This window comes from Alternaria dauci, chromosome 2 (assembly GCF_042100115.1).
Source record: "Alternaria dauci strain A2016 chromosome 2, whole genome shotgun sequence".
Classification (NCBI taxonomy): domain Eukaryota; kingdom Fungi; phylum Ascomycota; class Dothideomycetes; order Pleosporales; family Pleosporaceae; genus Alternaria; species Alternaria dauci.
This window is the reverse complement of record NC_091273.1, coordinates 2,239,514-2,262,295: the sequence shown is the minus strand read 5'-3', so window position 1 is coordinate 2,262,295 and position 22,782 is coordinate 2,239,514. Positions and strand designations below refer to the sequence as shown.

General features: G+C 53.0%; 8 protein-coding genes across 8 annotated transcripts; 5 read left to right on the top strand and 3 right to left on the bottom strand.

The window, feature by feature from the left end:
* The first annotated feature begins 741 nt into the window (after window positions 1-741).
* ACET3X_002763 (uncharacterized protein) lies at window positions 742-3,782 on the top strand. Its single transcript, XM_069449542.1, has 2 exons — window positions 742-1,957; window positions 2,002-3,782. The coding sequence occupies exons 1-2, from the start codon at window positions 1,435-1,437 to the stop codon at window positions 3,537-3,539; spliced, it is 2,061 nt and encodes a 686-aa protein (XP_069309310.1). The 5' UTR covers window positions 742-1,434; the 3' UTR covers window positions 3,540-3,782.
* Window positions 3,783-4,766: 984 nt separating this feature from the next.
* On the top strand, window positions 4,767-6,242 carry ACET3X_002762 (uncharacterized protein; the record flags this gene model as incomplete). The annotated part of the gene is made up of 1 exon (XM_069449540.1): window positions 4,767-6,242. One exon carries the CDS (start codon window positions 4,767-4,769, stop codon window positions 6,240-6,242), a length of 1,476 nt encoding a protein of 491 aa, XP_069309309.1.
* Window positions 6,243-6,880: 638 nt separating this feature from the next.
* On the bottom strand, window positions 6,881-8,034 carry ACET3X_002761 (uncharacterized protein; the record flags this gene model as incomplete). The annotated part of the gene is made up of 3 exons (XM_069449539.1): window positions 6,881-7,668; window positions 7,716-7,812; window positions 7,861-8,034. The coding sequence occupies 3 exons, from the start codon at window positions 8,032-8,034 to the stop codon at window positions 6,881-6,883; spliced, it is 1,059 nt and encodes a 352-aa protein (XP_069309308.1).
* A 1,671-nt stretch (window positions 8,035-9,705) lies between these two features.
* On the bottom strand, window positions 9,706-10,883 carry ACET3X_002760 (uncharacterized protein; the record flags this gene model as incomplete). Its single annotated transcript, XM_069449538.1, has 4 exons — window positions 9,706-10,185; window positions 10,358-10,553; window positions 10,740-10,825; window positions 10,881-10,883. The coding sequence occupies 4 exons, from the start codon at window positions 10,881-10,883 to the stop codon at window positions 9,706-9,708; spliced, it is 765 nt and encodes a 254-aa protein (XP_069309307.1).
* Window positions 10,884-11,242: 359 nt separating this feature from the next.
* Window positions 11,243-12,644, top strand: ACET3X_002759 (uncharacterized protein; the record flags this gene model as incomplete). The annotated part of the gene is made up of 2 exons (XM_069449537.1): window positions 11,243-11,395; window positions 11,457-12,644. 2 exons carry the CDS (start codon window positions 11,243-11,245, stop codon window positions 12,642-12,644), a joined length of 1,341 nt encoding a protein of 446 aa, XP_069309306.1.
* A 194-nt stretch (window positions 12,645-12,838) lies between these two features.
* Window positions 12,839-13,897, bottom strand: ACET3X_002758 (uncharacterized protein; the record flags this gene model as incomplete). The annotated part of the gene is made up of 3 exons (XM_069449536.1): window positions 12,839-13,542; window positions 13,597-13,830; window positions 13,882-13,897. 3 exons carry the CDS (start codon window positions 13,895-13,897, stop codon window positions 12,839-12,841), a joined length of 954 nt encoding a protein of 317 aa, XP_069309305.1.
* A 4,201-nt stretch (window positions 13,898-18,098) lies between these two features.
* ACET3X_002757 (uncharacterized protein) lies at window positions 18,099-18,689 on the top strand (the record flags this gene model as incomplete). Its single annotated transcript, XM_069449535.1, has 2 exons — window positions 18,099-18,140; window positions 18,222-18,689. The coding sequence occupies 2 exons, from the start codon at window positions 18,099-18,101 to the stop codon at window positions 18,687-18,689; spliced, it is 510 nt and encodes a 169-aa protein (XP_069309304.1).
* A 1,324-nt stretch (window positions 18,690-20,013) lies between these two features.
* ACET3X_002756 (uncharacterized protein) lies at window positions 20,014-22,504 on the top strand. Its single transcript, XM_069449534.1, has 3 exons — window positions 20,014-20,316; window positions 20,424-22,139; window positions 22,192-22,504. The coding sequence occupies exons 1-3, from the start codon at window positions 20,313-20,315 to the stop codon at window positions 22,281-22,283; spliced, it is 1,812 nt and encodes a 603-aa protein (XP_069309303.1). The 5' UTR covers window positions 20,014-20,312; the 3' UTR covers window positions 22,284-22,504.
* Window positions 22,505-22,782: the final 278 nt, after the last annotated feature.

Here is a 22,782-nt window from a genome sequence, read left to right as displayed (position 1 = left end):
CTCGAGAACGACTGCGGGCCAGGCTCTCCTTTCTCAGGTGGTGCTTCAGACTTGTGAGCTGATTTCATCTCGCAGCTCGTGCAGGAGAGCGCTGTGGCCATGGTGAATGGCAGAGACGAAGATGAATCATGTCCTTTCAGCTTGGAGTGGGTACAGAGGCGTCGCCAGGTGTTCAAGGGTGCCAGGTGCTATGACGGTGCAAAGATTGCCGAGGGTGACAGGGATCTATTCTGGTCGTGAGCTTAATCCTAAAACTCTACAAGATTAGACGAGCGGCGCTGCAGCCAGTCAGCATCTCACGGAGCGTTGAAGCTGCGCGGGCGCAATGCAACACGCAGATTGCAGAGGCCGGTTGGGCGTCATCTTTCTGCGAGTCTTGTCCATCTGGTCAGCAATTCCCAGAGTCTCATATCGCTGGCGACAAGTGACCCACTTGGGCTCTCGTGTCAACACCACTCCCGCCTGCGCCACAATGCGTAGCTCTTCGCACGAACTACCACGAAGGATGCTAATGGGCTGGGCAGTGTCTCGCTGCAGAAATGATATACAGCAGTCGAGGGTCCGCGGAACGGGAGGAGCGGTTCCAATGCGACGTCGCCGAAGGTCACAACGAATCCAAGCAAGCTTGCAAATCATTACCGGGAGGGCGCGCACATCATGGCGTCGCACCCCGGACTGGCGCATACCAAGGCCCAGATGTCTCCCTGGCAGCGCATTTCTCCTGCCTCTTCGCCCTTCGTCTTAGGATCGTCGTGATAATCGTCCAGCTGCCCACTTTCTGCCATCCGGGATCCCGGGATATGTCTTGTTTCAGAGTATAGCTGTCAACGTTGCAGGCCCCTCGGTTCACGGCCTCGCGTACACCTGCCCTCGCAACCCTCGCTGAGCATTCTCCTATCGTTCGTCATAGCCTGCATTCACGCCAGCCCGCTCAGGTATAATCCAATATTCCACTTCTCCTCGCGACTCGCTCTCGACTCTTGTTTGCTTCTGTCCCGCCAAAAGCACCGCCCTGTCCTATGACTTTTCCGGCCCACCCTTCGACCTAGACACCCTCGCGTTCCTGCATGTCAGTTGCGGCCGAACACCTGCAGACACCCTCTTGCGCAGCTCAACACCAGACAAACACGACCTCGGAAATACCCCATACCCCCGCGCCTGACCCGCAACTTCTGTATTCGTAGCATCCCCGCGAAACCGCGCCTTTGTGTTTTCTCCATCATATTTGAAGCATAGCCTCTTGCGACCGCTCTACGAACCTGCCGCCCTCGACCTCCTGCCCCTGCCCGACTATCAGATACCAAAGGCGAAGTGGGAGACCACCAGACGTGGTTCACTGCACGCCCTACTACGGGGTCGTGGCCGCCCTGCCTCGGCGATCGACGGCACAACGACTGTTTTCAGACGAGCCGCGTGTAGTGGAGGAACGTCAGCATGGCCAACACGGTTACACCACCATCCAATAATGACTCGCCCACGAGCAAGCCACTGCCCTCGAGGAAGAGAGCCAGCGATGCGACACCCGACGACAAGCCCAAGAGAACACGCACTGGCTGCTTGACATGCAGAGAGCGCCATCTCAAGTGCGACGAGACCAAACCGACATGCAACAACTGCCTCAAGTCTCAGCGAGAGTGTAATTGGGGCAAGAAGCTCAACTTCCTCGACACAACCTGCGAGAGAAACGCATACCTGATCCCCCAGGGCATCGACTACCAGATAGCCTTCATGGACGAGTCGCGGACTATTGCTTCGGAATATGTAGGCGGCCGAGAAATGTATCCAGTCGAGGACGTGGAAGCAAACGTACCCATGGGCAACAATGATTTCGGTATGAGACCACCTTCGTCACGCCAGCACATTCCTCCTGTACAGGGCATAGCACAGGAGTCGTACCAGCAAGCACAGCTTGCCTATAATTTCGAACAGCCGGCACAGCAGCACCATGGACGTTCAAGTAAGTCAAGATTCCATTGGACAAACTTCAGCTGACCCTCCCAGTATCGAGTTACTCAAACGGCCCAACACCGTCCCCGTATACGATGGAACATTCCGCAAGCCCCGGACCCCTGCCCACGCGCGATTACCTGAAGAGCCAGGAGGAGGTTCTATACATGCAAGTCTTCGTTGAAGAGATTGGCATTTGGATGGACAGCATGGATGCACACAAGCACTTCTCACGTCTATTGCCCTTCCACGCGCTCAACGAGCCTATGCTGTTACACGCCTTCCTCGCATGCGGTGCGCGCCATCTTGCCCTGGTCAACCCCAAGTACAGCGAAGAAAAAGCCATCCACTACTACGATATAGCCACACGCGATCTGTTGCACTCTTTGCAAGACCCCGACCGCGACACCTACCTGTGTGCGACTACCGCGGTGATATTAAACGTATACGAAATCATGGGCAAACGTGCGCTACAACGGATGAACCACATTGCGGGGGCTCGTGCTTTGATCAAGGAATGCCGGTGGAATGCTAGATCGACGGGCATTGGAGCGGCCTGTTTTTGGCTGAACGTGGGCATGGAGATTTTGAGCTGCTTGCACTTCAACTGGCAAGTCGCGTGGGACCCCGATGAATGGGGTATCGAGATGGACTTTACACCAGAGACTGAGTCGGGCAAGGAAGAAGTCTGGACACACCGCATTCTGTATGTCGTCGCAAGGATCTGTAACTTTCGCGCGTCAATACCGCGGAACCCGGAGGTCGCCAGGCAAACCTTGCAGGACCGACACAACGAGTGGCTTCGGCTGAAAGACATGACCGACAGGTGGAACGAGAACATACCGCGCACCATGCACCCGATGGCATATCTATATCCTGGACAGACGATATCCGGCTCCGCGTTCCCTGAAGTCTGGCTAATCAAGAGGGCATCGATAATCGCGCGGCTCTTCTACCACACATCCCTTGTCTTGCTAGCGCAGATCAATCCACTACAAGGTCCTAGTGAGCCTGAAATGTGGGCTATGCTTGAGCAAAACTCAAAATTCATCTGTGGTATCAGCGCACACGTCAAGGACCGAGGTGTAGCCAGTGTCGCGCTTCGGTCACTTGCCATTGCAGCCGAGCCGCTTACAGACCGACGCGAGCAAGAAGAGGTGCTCCAGATATTCGACAAGATCAGGCAAGAAACAGGCTGGCGTGTAGGATTTGTCAATACAGAGCTGAAGCAGAAGTGGGGCTGGGATACACCGCAGAACCAAGAGCTGAAGCCACAGCAGCCGCCACCGCCACCGCCGCCTCCACAGCAACAGCAGCAAATGAACGGTCACATGCAAGAGAGCAATGTCGTATACCAACAACAGCCCCAGGTCGTCGTCCAGCAACAGATGCCGCAGGTCTCGGTAGCACCTGCTCCAGTACAGCGGCGAGCTTTTGGCAATCCTCTGCTTGTGGCAGACTTTAGCATGCCACAGCATCCATATCAAACCCACTATGTGCCCGCAAACATAGTCCAGCAACAGCAACCACAAACACTACTTCAACCGCCACTGGCCGCGATGAATGGATATGGCGGACAATATTTCTTCTAGCGATCTCTAGCACGACCTCGACGTCCGGTTCTGGTTTTCCGTCTGACTTCTCGATTCGTATTACTTGGCTTCTTGCTTCATGACCATTCCTATACAAGGGGCAAGGCGCTTGGATTTCTGTATCTTTGCCTGAGACAAGAGTCAATTTCTTAACGATGTCATGAACAGCATATTTGCAATACCTAATAACAAGACCACGAGGAGGATGTCTCGAGACAGGATGGTACACATGGGACTTTTGTATATATATACCCTTGGATTTGAAAAGATACGGGTGTGAGCCGCTCGTGCCGGCATCTGCCCCGTTTACACTCACACGCCTCCAAACCCCTCTTTGGTAGCGAGTCGCGGCATTGTATTCCGACTTTGCGTCTTCGAAACTACGATGTGCAACCACATCGCCACTACCAGCTCGGGTGTTGAACACTAGTCGAGCCGGCGTATTCTTCGGCAATGTTCCGTTTGGTATGCTGAAGCTTGGTCGCCTAGTCATTATTAGGCCGCCTGTCACTTCAGCCCTAAATCTAGCTTTGGACGCCACAACTGCCAGTAAACTACGATTCCTCCATCTTCGTCTGATTTGTGTAAAAAGCACTTGCACATTGCATTAACGCCTTGGGTTCTTCAGTTGACGCGACGAGATATGAGTGGATTACGGCCGTATACGGAAGGTGTATGTGGAATCACCCCTTTTCGCTACACTACACCACATGCAGTTTTCTGCAGGAACACAGTATGTGGCTGTCGGCATTCCAATTTTGGAGTGTCATCCTTATTCCCAAACACGCTGCGTACGGGACATGTTTCCTACAGTTTGTTGTTTGAGCAAAGACCACGAATACGAGTAGTTCGTCGATCGGGTTTGCGACATCCGGCGCGAGACATCCACACGCAAAAGATATTTCGAGCAACGCTGCGAAGCAATCGTCCGTTACGCTACCCTCGAAATTTTTCTATTGGTCGGGATTGGCAGAATGGTGGCGTTTTCCCCTGTGTTTTGGCGAGTCAGTGCTCCGCTGTGCCGCAATATGCGATATAACCAAGCCTCTTGCGTGCCTCGCTCCACCAAACAAAGTAAACACGAATAGGCAGCCAGCCGCCAGGTACGCCACACGAAACTTGGCTCATGTATCATCTCAGAGGGACGTTGTTACTTGAAGATGCCAGCCGTGCCCCGCATCATTTCCCTTGGGGAGTCACTCTTCTATTCTTTCCGCTGTTTTCAAGATGCGTCATAATTCATGGGACGAGAAGGCTCAGTACTATGCGCCGAGAAGACACTCCTCTTCCGTGGGACCGGGAAAACGCAGCCGACGTGCGGTACTTCTCGGCGTCGCAGTCTGCTTTCTCACTGTTTACCAGTTTCTTTTGCCGCAACATGACCAGATTACTGTTCATTCACAAGACGCCAACGATACATCCAACCCCGGACTGCCCTCTTCACAACGGATTCTGAAAGGCGCCGAAACACCGTTGTGCCCGGAATCCCCAATCGCAAACGATGTCCTGGTAGTTCTGCGAACAGGGGCAACCGAAGCCCTGGAGAAGCTACCCGTTCACTTTGAGACAACCCTTCGTTGCGTGCCAGACTACATTGTCTACTCGGATTTGGAGGAAGAGATCCAAGGCCACCAGATCCACGATGTTCTCGATGGAATCAGCGACGAGCTCAAAGCTTCAGCACCAGAGTTCAGACTCTACGACCATCTCCGGACACACGGCAGGGAGGGCTTGAAGAATACCACGCACTTAGGAAGTGGCCCAGGCGGTGCGCTGGACAATCCCTCATGGAAACTTGACCGTTTCAAGTTTCTCCCTATGGTGGACAAAGCTCTGCTGTATCGTCCAAATGCGAAGTGGTTCGTGTTTATCGAAGCCGATACTTATATGGTCTGGCAAAATATGCTCAAGTACCTGCGCCAGTTCGATCCCGACCAGCCATTGTACATAGGTAAGCACATGTACGTCGGACAAACCTTGTTCGCTCATGGCGGCTCCGGGTTTGTCTTGTCCTCGGCCGCTATACGCAAAGTAACTGAAGAACGAAATGCCAACCTTGCCCTATATGACGACTTCACGGCCAAGAGCTGGGCGGGCGACATGGTACTAGCCCAGGCCCTGAAAGAAGTCCACATAGACCTGTTTGGCGCATTTCCCCATTTCCAAGGCGAACCAGTGTCATCACTCGACCACAACGTAACGAAGCTCGGCAAAACGCCTTGGTGTTATGCCCCAATCACCTACCACCACATGCGTCCAACCGACATCCAGAGCCTATGGGCCTTTGAACAAACACGCCAGCAAATCGGCAAGACTGCACCCCTCCACCGCGATATCTTCAAGGAGTATATCCTCCCCCAACTCTATGCCAAAGTCAACGACTGGGACAACCTATCCATGGACGTTGAAGCCGACGACACTGGTTCTTTTGAGGCATGCAAATTACTCTGTAATTCCAAGCCAAGCTGTCTCCAATTCTCCTACGCTGCAGGGAAATGTTCGACATCAACGCAGGTCGTACTCGGTGAGAGTGCACAGATGAGATGTGTGGAGTATTCTAGTGCAGCGAGCAAATGTGTCCGCTGGCAAGAGGGCGTACAGTTTGCTGGCTCGATTCAGTCTGGGTGGATGATGGATCGCCTTGAGCAGTATGTGATGGACATGGATAGTACGTGCGGTGACGAGGTGGAGTGGGTCGTTTGAACAGAGATCACCCATTGAGATTGGACTGTCGCGCCATCTTGGCTGGTTTAAGAGGGCCAGGAAGGGAGAAGAGACCAGCCTACTGGTACCATTTGGTTTCGTGACCAAGATGCTGAAGATACAGCAGCTTGGGTGGATCTTCTGTTAAAGGATCCGCACGACTATTGCTGCTACACGGTTCAGAGGGCAGATGCTGGTGGAGCAGTTCTGGCTTCGAGCTCTCGGCGACCCTTTTCACATCGATAGGTCGTTTCAGAACACTTCCTACTGCGATTCACGATGCAGCTTGGGCAAATCTAATGACGAAGGCTGTGTTGGTAGGACTAAACGATTAACATGGATACGAGGAATGAGGACCACAGAATATCTGTAAGGTTCGGAAGCGAAGGCGACCTTCAGAGACAGGACAGCACCGCAGAATGATACCCGCCAACTACTTAGGCACAACAGTATGTATTTGATAGTAGTTGGTGAAATGGAAAGACTTCAATATATTCTACTCATCCACCTCCGATGTGTTACAGTTCGGAAATGTCCAAAGCGGAAGTCACATGCACAAATGAGAATAGATATCATTCAATATACTGATTTCTGCTATGTACATTATTTCCGTTTCTTGTTTTCCGGTCATTGATGCCCTACTTCGACGTATCAAGGACATAACGTCCAACAATGGCACCCTTGTTCATCTTGTCGTAGACCATCTGAAGCTCAGACAGACCAACAACCTTGAAGGGGGCCTTGATCAAGCCACGGCGGAAGAACTCAATAGCCTCTGAGCTGTCCTTGCGGTTGCCGACATACGAGCCTTGGATCCTGATCATCTTGAGGACCGTCTCGAAAACAGGTGCCCTCAGGTAGGCGCCAGCGGGAAGACCAATGCAGATGACCGTACCGCGTGGGCGGACGTACTCGGCAGCTTGCTGGAAGGGCTTCTCGTTGACGGCGACAAGGATGACAACGTGGGGACCAAGGCCATCGGGTGTTGCCTTTTGTACGTCGGCGACGAGGTTCTTGCTCGTGGAGAAATCAACAAAGGCCTCGGCACCAAGGTCTTCAGTGCACATCTTCCTCTTCTCGTCACCTGTGTCGATGGCAATTGTTCGTACACCCATTGCCTTTGCGTACTGACAGGCAAGCGAACCGAGACCACCACCAGCACCGACAATGGCAGCGAATTGACCGGGCTTGACGCCCGACTCTTTCAGGCCCTTGTAGACTGTGATACCGGCACACAGAACCGGAGCAATGGCGGCAAGATCACACTCCTTGGGAATGCGTGCGATGTGGGCAGCTTTTGCGATGCAGTATTGTTGGAATGTGCCGTCGACAGTGTATCCAGAGAGAAGAGGCTTTGGGCAAAGGGGCTCATCAGCTTGCTGACAGTAATCGCAGGCCAGGCAGGATCCGTTTAGCCATTTGACACCTTGACGGTGAGTTAGTAATGCTCGAACATACCAAAGAATGACTTACCAGCATAGTCGCCAATCTCTACATCTGTGACAAGGTCGCCTCGTGCGACTACGATACCGGCACCTTCATGACCGCCGACAAGAGGCAGCTTGGTAGGCTAGGAGCTGTCAGCGTCTGTTAGAATTGGCGGAACGGACATGCTCACCAATGGCCAGTCGCCGTTCACAGCGTGGAGATCTGTGTGGCACACACCACTGTACTTGATGTTGACGAGAACCTCATCTGGACCGGGCATCTGGACGGGAATCTTCTTGTAATCGACGGGTCCGCCAGTCTTCTCGATGACCTGCGCCCACTGCTCCTTGGGAATTTCGCTCATGATGACTTGTTTGGTGGGTGTTAAGGAGTTGCTGGGTGTTTGTAGTAGTAGATCGATGATGTGATTGATGGTAGATGAGTTCAATCATGCAAGAGATACGTGGTTTATATACTTTCCGTTGCGGCACAGAGAAGCTCAAAACGTTGACCCCACCCAGGATTAACCAGCGAGTTCACTAGGATCCGAATGTATCCGCGCCTCCCTACACGAGGCTACAAGCAGTGTGTCCGTTCATCCATGGCCGAGCAAGGTATCCCGCTGACCCCCTAGAGGGGCACATGGAGTGGGATTGGACGGTAGTCGAACCATGATGTATCGGCCGGGCGGCAGTGACCATAGTGTGAGCGCGGAGTATCCGTGGTAAAATGGAGACTAGAGCCGGAAAGAGAAAAGTGTGAACGGCCTTATTCTAGCGCATGTAAATCAGCCCAGGGATCATGGTCCGACACGAACTTTCGTTCGTTGTGGTGTGAGGGGTGACTTGGAGGATGTGTTGCGTGGGTGGGGTGGTGTTAAGCAACTAACTCCTTTCGGCGGGATATCTCCTGATACTTGTTGCTCAGCACCCATCGCCCACGGCCGCCGCCGCGAAGATATCGAGGCGAAAATCTATTCTTGCTGGAGTGGCATGTTAACTGGAGGCTTGGGTGACAATGGCAACGTCCTGTTCCAGGCTCGGCCACAGTTCGGTTGAACCGCGCCTCGTCTCCTTCTGGTCCCTCCACCCGCAACAGCTCATGTGAGAAGCAAACCCCGTAGGTGCGTATTTGCGGTGACGATACCTGCCAACTGGGTCGGTCGAGCGCAGTCTCAAACGCTATTCACAGTCCATTGGCGTCAGCTCGTCCAGCCACATGTAGCTGTGCATCTACATATTCCAATTGAGCAAGTCAAGGAAGCTAGCTGGCCAACAAAGGACCACTAGCATTGCCTCCAGACGACTCCACTACACGCGGCTCCTGCAGTACTATGCGGGGATCCAGAGTCCCGGAAAACGTGGTTGTAGGGCATCCGCAATCGCGGGGTAGTTTGCGGACCTTAGCTCGCTGGCGTCTATCGAACGCAATCGGAGGTTACGGAGCAAGGGCGGTAGAGGTTTGATGTCCTAGGCTCAGAAACATAAGCTCCGAGCAAGGTCTAGGTTGGTTGGAAGAGTATCGCTTGTCTTAGACATTAGAATGTGCGGGGCTGAAGATCTATTGGAAAAGCGCCGGAACTTGAAGATCCGTAGACACACGTATCTTGCTGCTAGTTGAGTCTGCGGTCGACAGGAGGGGAAAGATCCGGAGTGCTCACAACTTTGGAGCAGAAGCCCCTCTTATGCAGATGACTCTCTTGAGAACCCTGTTGCGTAGATGAGCACCTTTATGACTTCTCCTAGGCAACATGTCAGCGCTCGATGCGAGGCCTGACTACGGTGTCCACCGTGGACTCGACTCGAGCAACGAGACCATCTTCTCATCATGAAAGTGGACAAGATTGTCACAGATCAACAGATTGTCAATGACAAGGCACAGAGGAGCCGGAGTATAGGGACAAAGTGTCATGAAGTTCATTATGGTATCATAGCCAAGTCAACGGCTTGCAAGTATTCAATCATGACAATATTACAGCACAGTTCAAGACGCGCAAATGCTTCAAGAAACGCATACGCCCGATGCGAGCACATCTCTACTGCACCATGACGTCAGCAGCCTCCCCGTTCCCGTTAGCCGACCGCTCATCGGCGTCCAATAAGCCAAGAGGTAACGAGGGGGGAATGTCCTTTTGGGCAGCTCGAGCCTTGGTCTCTGCCCATTGCCGGAGACGCACCAGGCTCCTCATACGGGATTCTCCGTGAGCCCCCATGCTGGTGAGTATTGCCTCATTGACCTTGCTAGCCACATTGCGACGAAGCGAAGATTCGAGTAGCTCGTTGAGCTCCTTTTGTAGTGTTCCGGGGGCGGCGGGAAGGAAGATGAGTAACGACATGGTAAGTTCAAGGTCTTTCAAGAAGTCACTGTTCGTAGCTGCGCGGGGAGCGAGCTGGGACGAAGCGAAGTTAAGCGCGGGTGTGATGTCGGAGGTGGGAGATGACGTGCATGCGCGAATGAGCTCAATGAGGTGCAGGCGCAACAGTGCAAAGTGCAAAGATGGGTCTGTATCTAAAATCTGACTCAAGAGTTAGCAAGGCTCAGACAGAGTTGTGCAGTTTGAGTAGATGTAGTTGCTTGCAATCATACTGAGGACTGAAGGTTTGATTATCATCAAAGAGATTCTGCGTGGTGCATGAAACTGGATATAATCCTGCAAGATAAGAAAGGAGTGAGCGAGGAATGCATACCTGAGGGTTGAGGTCATTGATCTTGGTGATGGCGGCATCAATATCGCCAGCATGGATAGCCCGACGTATTTCTACGCGGGACTGAATGGACTCCTCTTCGAGAGGCAGCTGGATGTTGGCTTCCTTGGCGAACTTTTCAGCAGCCCGAGGATAGCCTTCGCTAACCAGGTAGTCCATAATGACAAAGTTGATATCCCTGCAGCGGAGTCGTTAGCTTTGCAATCCAGCAGCAGACATTGTAGTACACAAAGCAGCAGCTACTGCGAAATCAGAGATACAAGTTAACATGTTCTCCACACGTTGTTTCGGAGAGATTCCCAACTTATTTTGAAATCATCATGTGGGGCAGTAGCTGCGGCATCGCGGAAGGGTAGCAACTTACGTCTTACACGGCTTGATGTCATCAATCTTCCTCTGGAAAGAATGCTGCGTTGGCGTAGCTGCCGACACAGATACTGTGGATGAGCTCTGCATGATTGTTAGAGGATGGGTAGAGTTGCGACAGCAGTGCGCTGGAGCTTACCATGGTGAAGCGAGGCGCTCAGCAAGCCTCAGCCGACGTCCATCAGCGAGAGATAGAGCTGCTCGACCGTTGGTCGAGTGTGCTGGCAGTCACGCAAAGCTTGCTGCGTGATGAGAGAAAGTTTGCGAGTTCAGGTTCGTGGAAGAGAAAGACTGAGCTTGCGAGCTTGGCGACACTAGTGCAAGTGGGTCGTTCTTACGTAAGCCCGACACTAAGTACAGAGCCGCCCGCTGCACAAACCCGATTGTGCTGGAGCCCTGCATACGCTCGATATCTTCTAATCTTGCTACCAGGGGTGCGTTTTGGCAGGACATGAGATAGCAGAAGCAGACTTCATTTGGAAAACTAAGGACATCACAATCATGGCCTCGGCAGGCCGCAGGACGCACTACGAACCGCCATGGGGCAACGCGAGTATTATTGGTGTAGCTGGCAGCTCGGGATCTGGAAAGACATCTCTGGCAATGGCGATCGTGGCGTCTCTGAACTTGCCATGGGTTGTCATCCTGTCTATGGTTCGTACCAGCTCGCACAGTGGGTCACATGCTCCAATCAGCTAAGGACCACTGCATGTAGGATTCGTTCTATAAGCCCCTGACACCAGAACAATCTGCAGCGGCTTTCCGGAACGAGTTCGACTTCGATTCGCCAGACGCCATAGACTTCGACATCCTGGTCGACCGCTTGAAAGACATCAAGAACGGCAAAGTGGCCGAAGTCCCCATATACTCCTTCCAGAAGCACGCCCGCCTTTCCAAGACGACAACGATCTACTCTCCGCATGTCATAATCCTGGAGGGCATCTTTGCCCTACATGATCAACGCGTGCTCGATCTCTTGGACCTCAAGATTTTCGCCGAAGCTGATGCCGACCTGTGTCTCTCGCGACGTCTTGTGCGGGATGTGAAAGAGCGTGGCCGAGACATCGAAGGCTGCATCAAACAATGGTTCTCCTTTGTAAAGCCCAACTTTTACAAATATGTTGCCCCACAGAGGGAGATTGCTGATCTCATCATTCCAAGAGGTATCGAGAACAAGGTCGCAATCACCATGATGAGCAACCAGGTCCGGCAGACACTGGAGAGCAAGAGCATACAACACCAGACAGAGCTAAGACGACTGGGAAAGATAGCGGAAGACAGCCCCCTAAGCGCGAACGCTATCGTGCTGAAGCAGACGAACCAGGTCAAGGGGATGCATACCCTGTTGCTGAACCCAAGCACACCGAAAGAGGACTTTATATTCTACTTTGATCGCATGGTCGCGCTCTTGGTAGAAACCGCTGCAGATTTCCTCCCTTTCGCGCCGCATGAGGTCACTACACCCCAGGACTACAAGTACCAGGGGCTGAAGAAGGTTGCAGAAGTTAGTGCAGTTGTGGTGCTGCGTGGTGGAAGTGCCTTCGAAACGGGCCTTCGGCGGACGATTCCAGACTGCAGGACTGGCAGGGTTTTGATTCAAACAAACTTCAGGACCGGGGAGCCAGAGTTGCATTACCGAGCCCTTCCTGCGAACATTGCCGAGCACGGGCTCGTCTTGGTTCTGGATCCGCAGTTCTCTACAGGTGCGGCCGCGCTGATGGCAGTCAGGGTACTGGTCGATCATGGCGTGCCCGAGAACAGAATCGTCTTCGTGACGTATACTGCAGGTCGTGTTGGACTCAACAGGGTGTTGAGTGTATTCCCGGATATCAAGATTGTAGTTGCAAGGCTGGGCAACGACGAAGAGGCGCGTTGGATTGAGACGAAATATCTAGGGTGCTGACGCGGGAGCACGCATCGCGAATTACGCAGGGTACAGCGGGCTGGTTAAGATTGCAAACGATCTTCACTATATGCTATGATTTCATGATCGACTGTATATAACCAATATACTCTAGTACGAACGCCGTGCCTCTCGTCAACGCCGATACGCAGGTTCGCGCCGAACCAGTAATGCATCGACGTGTTCATTGGGTATCATAGGAAGTACTCCGTCGTAACCTCCTTTCCTTGCTGTTGCTGCTGCTCTGCCCGGTGGACATCATTATCAGGGCTTGCATCGAAGACGTTAAAGAAGCGCTCGCCAGTGTCGCTGACCTCGAGTACACTGGCCATGTTGCCACACCGATAACAGTAGTTGGGTGCACTCCAAACCGTGCTCAGTCTGTCATCATACAGAACTTGGTACCCTTCTTGACATAACTGGTGCGCACGCAGAATATGCGACATGGAGTTGACCTCGAGGAACTTCTTGACAACTTGTGCTCCAAATGTGTAGCCTGCACCTCTCGGGCTGAGCGAAAACTCGTCTCTTTCAGGATCGGGGTCGCTCCAAACCAGGTCTGCCATGGGCCCCTCGTGCGGTATCTCTCGAAAGCGGTCTATGATTTTGATTTGGTCGATGGAGTGAATCGACGGTGACAAGCCGCCGTGTACGCAGAAGATCTGGTCGTTGATGACGACGGATAGAGTAAGGAAGTCGAACATGTCGGTGAAGTAGTGCCATACATTCGCATTGCCGTACTTGCGCGAGCATTCGGTGTAGAAGCCATAAGATTGGGTGACTCCGCGAGATTCGTGGTTGCCGCGTATGAGGTGGACTCGATGCGGATAGCGGAGCTTCAAGCATACAAGGAGCGATATTGTTTCGACGGAGAAAAGACCACGATCGACGTAATCGCCTAATACACGTCAGCATCGTGAACCAAGGTCGCGTGCCAGCGAAGAGAGAATACCCAAGAAGAGGTAGTTGGTATCAGGACATGGTCCGCCAATCTTGAATATCTCCATCATGTCGAAAAACTGCCCGTGGATGTCACCCACGACAGTGACGGGCGCTCTGATGTGCACGACATTGCTCTCCTTCATGAGCAGCTCCTTGGTCTTTGCGCATATTGCCTCGACTACCGACTCGGCGAGTAGTTCCTTCTTGGACAGGCGCGATATGCATTCATCGAGGTCTACGGTAGCTGCCAAATGTCAGCACAGCCATGTGCCCAGTGTGCAGGCGACTGACGTACACGGTAGACCGGGCATGGTGGTGTTTGTGGCGTTGGCGTGGGCGAGGGAGCATCCGCGGCGCAGCTCAGGGTATCGAGTCTATACTGGTCGCTAACAGGTGTCTGTATCGTACAATCATCCTCGGGGGCGCATCGAGGGTCGGAATACGGGCGATGGCGCAAACGCGAGCAACATGGGAATGGGGGGCAATGTGTGCTGTCGGTCTGAATTGCGGCAACATCCCGCGCATGTCTTGGCCCGAGCGCAAAACGTGACATTGCCTTCAGACTTCATTTCAACGCGACGTCCGTTTGCCGGACCTCCATGTAGGTGAAGCACCCGATTTCTTTGCCTCTCACAATCTCTCTTCCTCCTACTGCGTCTGCTTTGACCCTGATGTCCCGAGGACATCCCCCCTGCACCCTTCCCAATTCGCCATCTGCATCCTGTTGTGCTCTCAATAGCAACTTCCAAGGGTTTTTCTCACATCAGCCTGGCTTGTTTCACTGTTCCCATCAACTCAATTCCGTCTTTCCCAACGTCATAGTCCGCCCTAAACAGTCATCTTTCACGCGTTCCTGGGGCATACTGAGTTGAATACCCCTCTATGAGCTTGGGCTTCTCGTTCGTCCTGGCTCGTGCGCTCGACCAGACCAAATTTTGAGACGCGCACCTCGCCGGCTCGCACCTCGAGATCTTGCCTACGTCCAGTTCAACTACATCACCACTTCCGAGCCATTCATCAGCTCGCATTCTTGCTGGTCTCATATTGCTCGTCTTGCGCGTTTTGCGCATCCGTCAAGTAAATCGCTTTAGGTAGCATGTCGTGGACCGGGCCCGTGGCGGGTGCGACGCCTTTCCAGCAGCAATCATATGCCAACGGTCAGCCATATGGCCAACAGCCACCCTATCAATATGGACACCAGCCAGGACAGCAGCCGGGATACGGACAGTACCAGCCAGGAGCGGCCTTTCCGCCAGCCGGTCCACCCCATCGAGCTCCTCACGTCCAGTAGGTCACCTCTATCATATCACATACTTTCAGCTTGCATCTTGCCAAACTGCGAATTTACAGTTTTTGGTTCCATAAACCATCTCCTGACATATGCATAGGCCGCCAAAGAAAAAAGGAAATCCCATAATCACCCGGTATCCTCCTCCCCCGGGCTACCGTGGACCGGCGCAACCCCAGGGTCCTTTTGGCTCCAATCAGTTTTCCAATCAGTACCAACCGCCGCAGCCAGCACTCCCAAACTATCCACAGCAAGGCTATCCTGCTTCTGCCGCGCACCAGAACTACTCTGCTCAAGGTTATAGTCAGCCGCCGCCGCAAGCATCCAACTATTCACAATCCTCATATCCACAAGCCCATCCTAACTATCAATGGTCGCAGCCAGGTTACTTGTCAACTCTAGGTTATTCACAGCCTCCAAACCAACCTCTTATGCAACCCCATGCACTACCTCAGAGCCATTATCAAGGCTATCCGCCTCATCAAGCTGCTAACCCTAACCAGCAGGCTTATGGTCAGAATCCAGCATGGTCCCAGCAACATGTGCAAGCATCATATCAGCAGAATCAATCCAGCTCGACCAACGCGCAAGCCCACGATGTCCAGTCCGCGCTAGATCCTCACGCCACACCGACCCAAGCGACCGTTCATCTCAATACAGCTCATCCTCTTCCGCCATCTAACCAGTCAACTAGTGCCGTAAGCGAAGGAAGTTCGAGCGAGAAGCCGCAACTCTACCTTGCCTGGGACGACTGGGACTTCGACTTTGATGGTGCGATATGGCCCAAGAGCAATGAACCTGTCGATCCGGCGTTGAGTCTCGGTGTCATTATCTGGCACCCCGCCAAGCAGGTGACTCGTGCATTGCCCTCAACTTTTGCCGAGGCTGAAGCAGAAGCTCTGAAACCCACGCCCGAGAAACTGGACAACGGAGATTCAGTGTCCATGTACTTTACCGCTGACAACTCGCATGAGGCTTTCTTGAACGTTAGACAGACGGACGAATGGGAATCACTCAAGGATGATCCGGTCTTTGTCGAATTTACAGACGAGGAGATGAATTCAAACCTAGTCTCATTAGAGGACTGCATTGCGCAGCGAGACCGTCCGGACGAATCATACGACGAGACACAACAAGACGAGGATCTAGAGATGCGCGATGCTTCGTGGGACATTATGGACAACCTCGAGCAAGCACTCGCTACTAACAACGGTACTGCAAAACCCGCTGCCACGAAATCTGGAACGGCTTCTCCTCAACAGCTAAGCCAGGAAGATATTCTCGCCAAGCTAGGCGTGACCGGGACTCCGAAGCCGCCATCGAATGAGCCCATCTCATTACCGTTATCAGCCTCCGATGCGAAGCCCCTGGCATCGCTTCCCGGGAAGCCATCGTTGGCCCCTCCTTCGGCAAAGACCACTGAGCCTGTTGTTCCACCACAGCGCGCGCAATCGATTGGGGGGCACCGTAACAATGCACATGGGCCTCCACCTCCTCGGCCTTATGGTTCCATGTCCTCTTCCGCCAACTCCAGGCCTCATCCGCCACCACCGCCTCCTGAGGAACAGCGCTATGATCCCTGGAATGCACCTCAGCGTAGTGGTCATGGCCTTGATGGATCTAGGGGCAGCCCGGCGCCCTCTGAGGGAAGCAACCGTACCATGGCAGGATCTGATTTTGAACCCGAGAATGCTAGTAGCAGAACGCAGCAGGATACGCCCGCTGTACCCTCACTAGATCGACGCGACAGCTCTTTCTCTCGGAAGAGGAGCTATGAGGACGCAGAGCATGAGCGTTTGCGGCAGCAAGAGGACCACAGCAAACGGAAGAGGCGCTCTCAGGTAGATGCTGCATATAGGTAGGCTTCTCTTTCCCTTTGATACTTTTCTATTGTTCTACAGGTTCTTACTAGGAACAGTCGCCGTTGAACGGCAAACGGTACGTCGGCACATTTACTGCGCCCTGAGCCCCGTACTATCGACACATGAGTAACGATCATTGCGACTCCCGATCCGCCGACTTGTAACATCTCCCCAGCATTCTTGCTTTGTCAACGATTTCCTAAGAGTCAGGGGCATCCATTGATCTCAACATGTCCATGTGTTGAGGAATTTCAAAAACTGTCATTTGTTGTCTTGCGATTAGATTCTTATGCCGACAGACGCAAATTGTTTGCGGTCTCATTTCTGTTTCGAAATACGCTTCCACGAGTCTGGAGGGGTGTTCTGTGGGCATGGCGTCATACAATGCTCTGTGTTCATTTGACACACTGCACATCTTGTCCTTTTCTCTTCATTTCCTGCTTCAAGCATACTGCGTTTTTGTCGTCTTCACGGATATCTATATTAATCTCATTTGGCCCTCACGTTCTCCGGTTGGCGTATCGATTCGCCTTGAATCATCTTCTTTCCTCACACCGTCGCCGTACCCATCATCCCCAATCAAGAATAATCCCTACGTCTTCGAAGCTTGTCTCTCTGTTACATGACTTCCTTTTCCGCTTTGCTGTTGTAGGTGGTGGTGTGACTGCGCGGTTTAGCAGGATCGTACAGATATACATGCAGTAAGTATCTGCTTCTCAACACCTTGCTCGATGTTAGGCGCTTGAAACCGAGCAGCTGGGCCTGTTTAGCTCTGGCAATTCCGTACACAACTATAAACCTCTTTCAATATGCAGCAAGTGCTAGGATGTTGAAGCGGGTATGATAGGCATGCTCGACACGAGATGCGCTATGGGGTTTACAGGCTAGTTGACGAGTCGCGACCTCCAATTTGGGGCATAGTACACGTTTGGTTTCGTTCTTCTCGGTATAGAGTGAAACTTTCTGCAGCAGACAAGGTCATGTGTGAACACAAACCAACGTAGACGATGAAGACAGAATTACAAATAATATGCTCTGAAATTCCATCAAGGCTATAAAGCTGTCCTGTGACCATGGCAGACAATTACATGCCCTTGCCACTTGATCAAAACGAGCTCTGGGTAGAGAATGGCGTAGAAAGTTTACAGACATGTCTAGCACCGGCGATGCCGCACTGATCCGTATTTCGTATTCCGTGTTCCTCGGCTGCATGCGCCACAACACAGCCACACGGTGCGTCATCAGGTCAAGCGACTGGTACCTCTCGCTCAGGCGACACTACCACGCCTGCATAACAACTACAACCTTGCACCTACAGCGCCTCGACCATCTCAGAAATCTACTCTGTACATCACCGTCATCATGTGCGGCTCCGACTGCTTTCTGATGCTCCTGAGCGTCCTGGTACGTTGACGCCCCCACAGCTGAGCAGGCACCAGGCGTTCATCTGCGACCCACGGCTCCAAGTACTGACACGTTGACTAGTTTCCACCCGTAGGCGTCTGGGTCAAGAAAGGAATCTGTAGCGCCGACTCTCTTATCAACCTCGCCCTCTGCTGTCTCGGTTTCCTGCCGGGCCTCCTGCACGCCTGGTACGTGATCTTGCAAAACCCGGACCCGTACGACGCATACCACCAAGTACCCGACCGCGAGAACGGCACAGCTAGCGACGGCCGCACTACATACTATGTTATCACGCATGAGCAGCCGGCCGGACGACAGGCAAACTATGGCACCGTGGGTAGCCAGCCAAGCAACGGACAGTTTCCAGGACAGCAGAGCGGCGTGACAAACAGCTTCGCGCAGCCAAAGGGACACAAGGCCGCCAAGGGCACTTCGCCTGCGAATACATCTGCACCGCACGGCGGAGAGGGTAGCTCGAGCCAGCCTGAAGGGCCGCCTCCAACCTACGCGGAGGTTATCAAGGGCGACCACAAGGTTCAGGGCCCGTAGATTGATGCTATCAGGAATAATCGTTTCAAGAGGAGGGGCAACCAGGTCGTGTAGTCTGTGGCAGCTGGCGCATTGGAATGGGTGGGACAGCAGCACGGCGTTCAAGGGCGATGGCTATCGACATTTGAGAGGGAAAGGATCAACCAGTGTATACTAGACATTACTCAGGCTGAATAATATCTTTGGACCATACACCTAGAGCGTCGACGTGCGACGAAGCTTGTTGATCATGTACTGTGTATGCAACGTTGCAACCTCAGCAATACGTCATCGGACGGGTTGCATAGATTCTGTGGCTGCATAGATTCCATGGCTGCAGGAACAACGGCAGACGCACCCGACTTGAGATCTCAATCATGACTTGCACCAGAACCGAGGGAAGACTACCTTCCATTCGAATTACTACGCCACGAATCAAGTTGTTGCAGGTGCCGCCACGTACGTCGACGCGGCATGCCCTCGGCGATTACGCACCAATGCTACGACAACGGCCCGGCATTTCTCTTGCTCTGAGCCCGCCGTCATCCATGACCTTTGCGCTACCTGCCTAGTTGGGTAATGAAATGGAAAAAAGCAAGAATTGCTGAAATGATTGGATGCAGACTGGAGAACATGTCCTCGCAACGTTTTGCATACGATCTTTAGTCGAAGGGTTGATGGAAGCGCGCTTCCGTTGGTATGCCGTTCTTGTCCCGGCCGTGCGACGGGGGCAACGACACGCAGGCAGACAAAAAATTAAGCGTTCTACGTTCACGGTGTACACGTAGATTACCCCGAAGACGGGGTGGAGCCTCCGATGCGGATCAGGCATTCGTGAGTCGAAAGCAAGGAAGGCTCACGGCATCATCTGCTTCCCCAGATCAAGAGTCGCAAAGCCTGGCCTGCAGCTCGTTGATTGCCGCGGACGCCCAATTAAGCGTTTCGCAGTCTGGGCGCGTCGTCATGCCCAGACCGCCTCGACGCCCCAATCCTAGCCCAAGCCCCTGGCCAAGTGCCTTGAATGTGTCTTGGTTCCATGGACCAAGGCTTGAATGTCATGACGTGAAGCTTCGCATATCTTTTCGCAATAGACAATCAACTGGGCTCCGAATGCAGCGATTTGCGTTTGCATGCACGCGCTACTGGACACAGCCTTTCACAATCGCCATTAGCTTTGTGAGTCGCCCCATTTCGTTGTGGCTGAAGCATACAAACGCGCCTCTCATTCGTGCGAGGTGCACAGCAGCCACACCCACTGACGAGTGTTCGTGCGCTGGCCCTCCTGTCAACAGGTTTAATTACCCCAGGGTCCTTCTCCCTTTCTTCATTCATCTCACCGGTCCTTCTTTCACAAGCAATCTCACTACCCTCAATTTCCGACCCAGAGTGTGCGCACCATCTCGCGTCTATCTCTCACCGGTCGTCGCAGGTACAACTTACGCGCTTCTTAGCCCAAACAGTTCTTCGCCCCCATCTCAACGGCCTTGGCTTCAGCCACTTGTTCCGAAGCACAAGCACTTCGTTCCGAGTGACCACTATACACACCGACCCGGAAGTCGTACTTGAGCACGACTCTCGATTGGACCAAACCACCATCCACCATTAAGTGGAAAAAGACGGCCCAGCTGCCGCAAAAGCAGATCAATGCGTAAGTGGATCCACACCTCCGAGGCATCGAGATCGCGTCAAATCTTGATCACCCAACAAGTCGAAATCTCCTGCCAAACATCAAACTCTCTCTAACGATGAATCTAGATACCGTACGAAGGCAAGCGCATCGCGTCGCATCGCAACATGGCGGGAATGGCGCAGCCAACTATAATCCGTTTGCCCGGCAACGGTCGAGAGACATTAATCTAGATGAGGAGAACGCAGTACACAGGACGCGATCCGAGACACATGCTACTCCCGCTATCGAGGAGCAAAGACGGTTGGAGAGCAGCCAAGCCGCAAAGGAGTTTGGTATGCCCGACCACCACAACACCGAGCCATCCGCGTCTTCGCCAACATACGGCAGCACATCCTCAACTATTCCAGAATCAGCAACCGAGAAGGACATGGCTTCTGAACTGAATGGCGCACACAAGCCATCGCGTGACAGCACAATTGCGCCTTCCAACCAAGAGAGCAATGTCGGTCCCACCCGACGAGCTAGGTTCAAGGGCATCTTCCGCAAGGATCATCACGATGCGGAGTACGATGAGGCTGAGCATCCAGAGGCCGATGACCTTTCGTTGGAGGAACGTAAGAAGAAGGCGTTCAAGAGGAAGATTCCGGTTGGCGCACAGATCAAGTTTGTTCTCTTTGGTGCGTGGATCAACGTCCTCCTCGTCATGGTACCCGTCGGTTTCGCTGTCTACTATGCCCATTTGGATCCCGTCCCGGTTTTCATCATCAACTTCATCGCCATCATCCCGCTCGCAGCAATGCTGAGTAACGCGACCGAGGAGCTGGCAATCCGAGTTGGTGAAACGCTTGGTGGATTGTTGAACGCTACTTTTGGAAACGCCGTGGAATTGATCGTCTCCGTCCAAGCCTTACTCAAGGATGAGATCACCATTGTCAAGACCTCACTCATCGGCAGCATGTTATCCAATTTGCTGTTGGTTTTGGGCATGTCGTTCTTCCTCGGAGGCATCAACCGCCTGGAGCAGTTCTTCAACGTCACGGTTGCACAGACTGCAGCGTCGCTGCTTGCTCTTTGTATCGCATCGCTCATCATTCCAACTGTATTCCACAACACCATTGCAGAGGATGACTCGGTCGCGCAAAACGGTGCTGCAGACGCAGTCAGGAACCAGGAGTTGTCCCACGGAACAGCCGTCATCCTCCTGTTGGTCTACGCTTGCTACCTCGGCTTTCAGTTGAAGACCCACGCCACCATGTACAACGAGCCCAGCCAAAAGGTCCCCAAGCGCAAGTCTGGTAAGAAGGAAGAGGGCGACGCATCGCGCGGTATCGCAGCCATTGGCGCCGGCACTGCCGCAGCTTCTGGAGGCGGTGTCAACATGAAGTCACTCTTCAAGAACCCCGACGGATCAGACGATGACGAGGAGGAAGAGGAGTTCGAAACTCCGTCTCTCTCCGTTATCGGCGCCCTCGTCACTCTCGCAATCTCGACTACTCTCGTTGCCTTTTGCTCAGAATTCATGGTCTCCAGTATCGATGGTCTCACCGCTACCGGTGGCGTATCCACGACATTCGTTGGCTTGATCCTGCTGCCCATTGTCGGTAACGCTGCCGAGCACGCTACTGCGGTCACCGTCGCCATCAAGGACAAGATGGATCTGTCTATCGGTGTCGCTGTCGGCTCCAGTATGCAAATCGCTCTCCTCGTTTTCCCGCTTATCGTCATCTTGGGTTGGATTCTGGGCAAAGACTGCATGACCCTCTACTTTGACACCTTCCAAATTGCCACACTATTCGTCTCGGTATTGCTCGTCAACTACCTCATTCAGGACGGCAAGTCACGTAAGTCTTCACTCCTGAACTCCTGTCCACTCGATTTACTAACGACGTGCAGATTGGCTCGAAGGCATTCTGCTCATGGCAAGCTATATCATCATCGCGCTGGCGGCCTGGTTCTACCCCGACATTGAGGAAAACCAGTGCTAGAACCACATCCACATAAGCTCTCGCTTTTATCGTTTCTTTTGAATCATTCGTGTACATATTTGTAGGGTCTCTGTAGAAAGAGGTGGTGCTTGGAGTCTAGACTTATGGGAGTACATACTGCGACTGCTACTTTTCTTTGAAATTGTTCGGATACCCAATTGTATATCAAGGGCTAGTGTAGCACCTTATTTCAATAGCAATACAAGCGATAATGTCTACTCTGGGTTCTCTTCTCAATGTCTATGCCGTGGTTGGACGATGGATCGCATTGATGTACCGAGTAAGTGTTAAGAGCAATTGCTGTGAAAAATACCATGTGTCCTTCCAGAGTGTAGTCCAGAGGGCGCCAGGAGTTTCTCAGCGCAATGCGTACGTTAGATGTGTTGGATTCGGATTCGTGCACTCTCACTCACCTTGACTTCGGTCTGCCAGCCTCATGTGCTTGTGCGTGTGGCTCCTATCAAGCCTCTACCGCACATTGCTCTCACCCTCAATCTGG

Coding starts and splice junctions, on each gene's coding strand:
- ACET3X_002756 (XM_069449534.1), top strand. Junction 22,140..22,191: donor CATTCAGGACGGCAAGTCAC/GTAAGTCTTCAC, acceptor AACGACGTGCAG/ATTGGCTCGAAGGCATTCTG.
- ACET3X_002763 (XM_069449542.1), top strand. CDS start 1,435: ATGGCCAACACGGTTACACCACCATCCAATAATGACTCGCCCACGAGC. Junction 1,958..2,001: donor GCAGCACCATGGACGTTCAA/GTAAGTCAAGAT, acceptor TGACCCTCCCAG/TATCGAGTTACTCAAACGGC.